At 49.8% G+C, this 7,888-nt stretch overlaps 1 protein-coding gene across 1 annotated transcript in view; it reads left to right on the forward strand.

The window, feature by feature from the left end:
• The first annotated feature begins 7,583 nt into the window (after positions 1 to 7,583).
• Positions 7,584 to 7,888, forward strand: part of Vsx2 (visual system homeobox 2) — an 18,893-nt gene continuing 18,588 nt past the window's right edge. Inside the window, exon 1 of the mRNA XM_010645639.2 lies at positions 7,584 to 7,876. Within this exon, the coding sequence (XP_010643941.1) occupies positions 7,679 to 7,876 (198 nt within the window). The 5' untranslated portion in view covers positions 7,584 to 7,678. The remainder of the gene's footprint in view (positions 7,877 to 7,888) is intronic.

Here is a 7,888-nt window from a genome sequence, read left to right on the forward strand (position 1 = left end):
TTTGCAAACTGGAGTGGCAGTGTTTAGAAGTAGTGGGAACTTTCAGAGGTGGGGCCTGTGGAAGGGAATCCGGCCACTGGGGTGTTGTTGCCTGGTCTCATAGACAGCAAAGCTCATTCTCATGCCAGTGAGTTGTAAGAAAGTGAACCCAGATAACCTTCTCCAATCTGGCTTCCCATCTTAACAATGGGTGATTCCCATACATTCACCATCATGTCTTCTTCCATGAGACCCTCACCAGGGTCTGACAAATGAGGCTTCCTGGTCTTGAACTTTCAGCCTATGAAACTGTGAGCTAAATAAACTTTTTGTGTGCTTTATCCATCCTCAGTTTTGGTTTTGTTTTTTTGGCTTTTTGAGACAGGGTCTTACTATGTAGTCGAGACTGACCTGGAACTCACTGTGTAGCCCAGGCTGGTCTCGAACTCACAGCGATCCTCCTGCCTCAGCCTCTTGAGTGCTGGGATTACAGGCATGCACCACTATGTCCGGCTCTCAGGTATGTTGTTATAACAGCAGGAAATAAACCTGATCCTGTTACCTGGCTTCGCTCACCAACCCCACATGCCTGGCTTCTCACCACTCAGGTCTCTGCTCAACAGTGACTTCCTAGAAAGGCCTTTCTGTCCCATATCCAAATAAAGTCCTTCCCACAGCCATTCTGTAGCCCTTTACCTTGCTTTATTTTCTCCTCAGAACTTTTCACCTTTTTCATTTTGCTTCATTTTTTGAGACAGTTTCTCTCTTTGAAGTTCAGGCTGGTCCTGAACTTACTATGTAGCCTAGGCTGGCCTTGAACTCATGGCAATCCTCCTGCTTCAGCCTCCCAAGTGCTGGGATCACAGGGGTGCATCACACACCCACTTACTTTTCACCTCCTCCTCCTCTTCCTCCTCTTCCTCCTCTTCCTCCTCCTTCTTCTTTTTTTTCCCGTACTGGGGGTGGAACTTAGGACCTTGTACTTGCCAGGCCTGTAAGGTACCACTGAGCTACATCCCGGCCCTACTTTTCACCTCCTTAAATGATCTTGGTTGGGTTGAGGGGATGTAACTTGGTGGTACAGTGTGTGCCTATTATGCACAAGGGGATTATGGGAAACTGGTCTCTTCCTCTCTTTGCTTCCTGCTCACTATGAAGTCACCAGACTTCCTCTGCAATGTGCTCCCACCAGGGTGTTTTGTCTTGCGATAGGCCCCAAAGCAAGGGGTCAATAAATCATAGACTGAAACTTCCAAACTGTGAACCAAAATAAACCTTTCCTCTTCTTAAGTGTTTATCTCAGGTATTTTGTTATAGTAACAGAAAGCTTACCAACACAAGTGCTTTGCTTTCTTTCACACCATAGTATTCTTGCCAACAAGAATGGTACCTGGCACATAGTAGATGCTCAATAAATATTGTTGATGGAAGAAATCCTTGACTAGGCAATCTTATAACAGTCCTGAGAGGAGAAGCATGATCAGCACCCTCTCAGGAAATCAGTAACTTGGTCATCCCCACCCCCTGGACTGGGACACAGCCTAGAGGCAGGCAGTAAGCTGGTAATGGAGCGGTCCTCCATGACTTGGTTCCCTCTGTCATTTCACCCACCAATAGGTGAGCACGGTAGAAGAGACAGAGACAATGGTGCAAGCAAGGTGTTTTCCTTTTCTCTTGAGAGGCTAAAGGAGGGTTAATTTGGGGAGGTGGGTGCAGAAGATCGTGGGCAGCTGAAACCTGCAGTGCGATGTCCTGCTGGGATGAAGTCCTACAGGTGGCACCTGGAAGGTGACTGACGGGAGACAGGGCCTTCTACAAGAGCGGTCCCCACCTCCCACTCCCTGGGGCCCTCCAAGAAAACTCCAAAGGCTCCAGATTACTCCTTGTACCCTTGGAGAACTAGAAGGAAAACCAGCCCCCAGGTGTTTCAGGTAGGATGTTCTCAGCTGCCCTGGGTTGTGGGGATTCACTCTAACCTTGACCTTAGCAATTCCCTCCCCAGCCCCCTGGGTAACCCTTCCCTTCTCTCTCAGCCTCATGGGGAAAGATGGCAGCTCAAGCATTTGGGGGACAGTGCTCGCCTCTGTCCATCCCACAGCTCTCCCTTCACTGGGTGCTGTGGCTCCATCTTCAGGAAAACAAGGATGCGGTAGATTTGACTCAAGCTCAGCCTGTGGCAGCTGTGTTCTTGGGGAGGTCACTGTCTCTCCAGCATTGCTTCCTCATTTGAAAACTGAGACACATCTGTCAAGGTATTTCGGAGGGATTCACTGAGACAAGTCAAGAAGCCCAGAATTTAATAAACATTCAGTTTATATGAGTTAAATGTCAATCAAAATCCCCCTTGGCTTGGTGTGGTGGTATATGCCGGTAATCCCAGCACTTAGGAGGCTGAGGCAGGAGGATTGCCTTGAGTTCAAAGCCAGCCTAGGTTAAAAAAAAAAGAGGGTCGGGGATTTAGCTCAGTAGTGCCATGCCTGCATTGCTTGCACAAGGTTCTGAGTTCGTTCCCCAGTACCGCAAATAAAAGGGGGAAAAAAAAGATTCCCTCTTGAAGGGGTGGAGGGTGTGGCTCAAGTTTCTGGGTTTGATACCCACCACCAAAAGAGAAAAAGAGGGGGAAAAAAAAACCCTCTTGCTTTTCTCCTAGCATCAGCCTCTAGTCTGATGTCTGATGATAGGAGGAAGAGAGAGAGTAGGGCCTACAGGCTGGGACCCTCTGAGACTCTAGGGAGAGCTGTTCAGTACACAGATAAAAGTTCCCTCCCACGGGGAAAAAAAATAAACACCGAGATACATCGTGTAGAAATGTAAAAAGAAGATACAGGTTCCCTATGATGAATGTAAATGCATTGTATACCTAACTATAGCAATAAAAGAATTTAAAGGGCCGGATTCAGCTCAGTGGTTCTGCCGCCTGCCTCGCAAGCACAAGGACCCACGTTTGATCCCTGGTACCAAAAAAAAAAAAAGAATTTAAGAGAAAAAAATTAAAAAATAAAAATTCCCTCCCTAAGTTTAGCTCAAGATCCACAAGAGCATTCAGAGCAGCAAAACACATTCATGGGTAAAGAGTTATAATGGGATTATTGATTCAAACACCCCTCCTTCCCTTCCCTGCATTTTTCCAACCCCTCCCCAAAATTTGTCGCTGATGGCTGCTTGTAACTCAGGGACATGGGGACTGGGGAGGATGGTTTGGCTGCAGCTGGTTCTAAAAATGAAGAACACAAAGGTAAAGGAGAAGGCAACGTGTTCCCTCCTCTTCCCTTACCTCCCTCTGAGCTTCAACTTCGCTGTCATTTGTTTGTTTGAGACAGGCTATCACTATGTAGTGCAGGCTGGCTTTGAATTTACTAATCTCAAAATGCAGGGAACCTCCTACATTAGCCTCCTGAGTGCTGGGATTACAGGTGTGCACCACCACCACACTCAGCCCAAAGTTTAATGTCTTATTTTTAATTTAAAATAAATTTTTTTTTGCACCAGGGATCAAACTCAGGACCTTGTGAGGCCTGCACAGCGGCACTGAGCTAAATCCCCGACCCTGTCTTATTTTTCACAAGGGGAACAGAAGCCCTAAGCTCTCAGAAAAGCTGAGTGAACTAATGAGGTAAGGGGCCTGGCAGCTTGTTTTTTGTTTGTTTTTTGGGTATCGGGGATCGAACTCTGGACCTTGTGCTTGTTGGGCAGGCAGCGGAACCACTGAGCTAAATCCCCAGCCCTGGCAGCTGTTGATCATAGTAGTACGGGGGCCACCATGTATGCAGTCTCCAGGGCCACGGACCTTGCTAAGTGTTTCACAGTCACTCACCTCCTTCATCATGCAGTCGGGGACTCCGTCTGTCTTGCTCCCAGCCACATTGTAAGTCCCAAGCGTGGCATATGCCTGCATGATGGCACTGTGAAGAGCACTCGCCCCGGCTTGCAGCCTGGTGATGTACACTCATGGGAGGCCTCCTTCACTGTGTTTGGCACTGCTCATTTCTAATCTTCAAGACAGTTCTGAGGGGTAGATGCTACTGTAACCCCATCTTATAGATAGCTTTCCTGAAGTTACCAAGCAAATAATAGAGCAGGAGTCTGAAACCAGGCAGCCTGGCTCTAGCGTCCATGCCCTTGACCTATGTGTGAGCTCAGGGGGCCAGAGGGTGCCCACAGCTCTGGTGTAAGTTATTTTATAGGTAAAGCAATAGAAGTTAAGAGAGAAGTTAAATGATCAGCTCAAAGCAGACCAGGGTGTTGATCCATTCAATCCACAATCTAACTGCCTCTGAAAGGGTTACTCTATTTCCCCATGCCTGGCCCAAGCCTTGGGTCCCATCTTTCCTTATAGGGGTTTCCCCATACTCTGTAACTGTCTTCACACTGCATTTGGCCTAAGTTGGGCAGCTATAGAGCAGCAACAATGACACCCCAAAGCTTGGAGATGGCACCCCTGCTAGGTGACTGTCCAGGAGTCCAGGTCCTAAGGAAATGCTAGCCCGATGCTGGGTCCTCCCTCTACCCACAGCCTCTGTATGGATGCCTTGTAGGGGGGTTGTCCCTGTCCCTGTCTCCCTGAGATTGAGAACTGGGAGTTTTAGATATGGGGTTGGTGAAGAGATTTTTCATCCTCCCGGCAAAGAGCTGACTTATCTCTCACACACTTGTTTTCCATCACTCACGTCCTTGCCCGCCGGCTGGCATCTGGCTCACAGTGGCTGTGTTTTGACGAGTCGGGACAGGACAGATGCCATTAACAGCATCACCATCCATCCTCCCAAGTAGGCTGACACAGAGAGGAGGCAGAGAGAGGTAAGACATCCAAAGAGAGCAGCTTTGAGCTGGGTGTGGAGAGGCACACCTATAATCCCAGCACTCTGAGAGGCTGAGGCAGGAGGATAACAAGTTTGGGCCAGGCTGGGCAATTTAGGGAGACCTTGTCTCAAAATAAAACTAAAAAAATGAAGGATTGGGAATATAGCTCAGTCAGAAGGCTCTCAGTGCAATTCTTAGTCCTGGGGGGAAAAAAATGAGACAGACACAGACAGACACATGCGTGCGTGAGTGCACACACGCACACACACACACACACACACACACACACACACACACACACGCATAGCTCTGACATTGGATATTCAAGGTTGCCTGCTGCTTGCTGAATAGGTAACCTCTCAAGGAACCTAGATTTCTGTATCTGTAAAATAGAAATAGAAACTCCTCTGGCAGTCAAGAACAGTACTTGGTACTATTTGGGGGTCACCATTTACACTGCTGCCTATATGAACAGTGCACTTGTAGCCCAACTCCAACAAATGCAAGATGAAGGATGTGTCAAGATTTCAGATCTCCACACCTGGCAAGTGAGAACTGCTAAGCCAATTCTCAGGTGTGCAGCCAAGGTGCTACCACAACTACCCTGAGGACCAGAGACTAAGTAAAGGGACAGAGTAGGTGCACAGCAGAGATGGCGTGGACACCTCTCCCAAATACCTCCTGTGCTGCACAATGCCCCTGCTTAATTCCAACTCCCCTGTGACCACAGCAGAGTGGATGAAGCCCTGCCTCACAGCAGCCCTAATAGTAAGGCCGAATTTCCACCCTGAGAGTCTCCTTTACCTCTCAATCTGGCCTCATGGTGGCCACAGAGAGTCCTAGACACCTTGGCAGTGACTGAAGATGCTCAGAAGGGATTTGCAGCTGACTGGCCAAGAGATCCTGGACGGAAACTCTTCCCAGCCCGGGTTTCCAATCTCTTCCCAAAGCAACCGATGCCATCTTTATCTCCCCTCATAGGGTATCTTCAAGTCAAGAAACCTTTATTTGTTTATTTATTTAGAGACAGGGTCTTACTATCTAGTTCAGGCCGGCCTTGAGCTCACAGCGGTCCGCCTGCCTTAGCCTCTTGAGTGCTGGGATTACAGGCATGTGCTACCATGTCTGGCAAGAAACTTTTTTTTGTTTTGTTTTTTTTTTTTGGTTATTTCTTTTTAAGTCATATTTTATGATTTTAATTTTCATTTCCTTTTGAAAATTAGCTTAGGACTGTGTGTTAATACAGCACACATAGGGCTCAATTGGTTATTGTTTTTTGGAGTCAGGGTCTTGCTCTGTATTTAAGGTTAACCTTGAACTCACTATTTAGCCCAGGCTGGCCTTGGACTCACAGTGATCCTCCTGCCTCAGCCTCCTAAGTGCTGGTATCGCAGGTATGTGTCACCAGGCCCAGCAAGAAAGCTTTATTAAAATCTGTTTGAACTAAAACCTATTTGAAGCCAGGTCTGGTAGCACACACCAGTAATCCCAGAATTCTGGGAGGATCACGAGTTTGAGCCTACCTTGAATAGTTTTTTTTTTTTTTTGAGACTGTGCTTTACTATTACCTTGTCTCAAGACAAAGAAAACCAAACCAAAAAATCCTGTGGGATGCTAAGTGCAGTGGAAGGGGAATCCCAAGTTAAAGATGACAGCTTTGAGCCCCGGGCAGGTCACAGTGGAGCTAGCTGAGGTGGGGGACTGCAGGGACTCTGGAGCATTGCCTGCCAAGTTGACAGGACACTCAGAGGACATGGGAAACCAGCGGCTCCCCTGCCATCTTTGGAATCCAGGCCAAGGTCTCGTCCTCCCTGAAGGATTCCCGGCAGCTTCTCCCTGCCTTTGGCAGGAGGTGGCCAAAGGGTCTTCATCAACTAGGACAAGCAGCTCCTCTTTGTGATGCCACTTGTCCCCTCCTCTTCCTTCGCCCTCCACACCCACAGTCCCTACCTCTTCATTCTGTTTGCTTAATGAACTCTGACTTGGAGCAGGCCCTTGCCTCCTGTCTGATTTACTGCAGAGCCCCTGGCCCCTGGCTCAGAGCTAGTAGGTGCTTAATACGTGTCCAAGGGATGACTGAGTGGTGAATAAAGGTCCTAGGAATAATTGCTCCAGGGAGATATTCTCCCAAAAGTCATCAGGGCTCCGCCCTGCCGGGACCCCTGCTATGCCCTTTATTATGTATCCATTCCTCCGGCCTTTATTTGTTGTAGAGCTCTTTGGAACCAGGTACTGTGTCCTGTGTTGGGGAGGAAGGAAAGCCCTGACAGGGCCGCGACCCACAGCTGGCTCTGCACATCTTTGTCTTCTTTTATGCCCACTGCCACCACACACACTGTTCAGGGCCCTTGCTCCTCCTTGTCTCACCTTTTACCAGGGCCCCACATCTAGACCTTTTTGTGGCTGCGGGACCTGCAGAACAGCCTCTGGCTTCTCCCTTAGCCCATCCTCCCACCCCACCCCAAAGACCACCTGTCCTGGCCCAGCTGGGCCCAGCTAGGCTGTGCTCAGAGCCCTTATCCATCCCTGAGTCCTGGAAGAGCCTTGAATCTTCTCGTTTCACCTCTGCTCCAGGGGTTCCTGCCCAAGGGCATCCTGCAGAGCCTAACGATGCTAGGCCGGTCGCTGCGCCTTGGCCCCTCCGAGCTGCCAGCGCCGCCGGGAGCTGCCAGCTTTTTGGAATTCCTAATCGCTCCTGGCCCCGGTGATTGGCTGTTCAGCTCTGACCCCACTTGGGCTGCCGCCTGGTTGGATAAAAGGGGAATCTCCTTGGGGCTCCAGAGCATTAGACACCGGAGGGGGCACCTGGGACCAACTTCCCTAAGCGGGGAGCCCTGCGGGGGGCGGGTGTGGGGGGAGCAAAAGACCGACGGCCTCAGCCCCTCCAAAGAACCAGGAGATGACGGGGAAAGCGGGGGAAGCGCTGAGCAAGCCCAAATCTGAGGCAGTGGCCAAGAGTACCTCGGGGGGCGCCCCGGCCAGGTGCACAGGGTTCGGCATCCAGGAGATCCTGGGCTTGAACAAGGAGCCTCCCAGCTCCCACCCACGCGCTGCCCTCGACGGCCTGGCCCCCGGGCACCTGCTGACGGCGCGCTCAGTGCTCAGCCCC

This window comes from Fukomys damarensis, unplaced genomic scaffold (genome assembly GCF_012274545.1).
Source record: "Fukomys damarensis isolate Sample0158 unplaced genomic scaffold, DMR_v1.0_HiC HiC_scaffold_21, whole genome shotgun sequence".
NCBI classification, from domain to species: domain Eukaryota; kingdom Metazoa; phylum Chordata; class Mammalia; order Rodentia; family Bathyergidae; genus Fukomys; species Fukomys damarensis.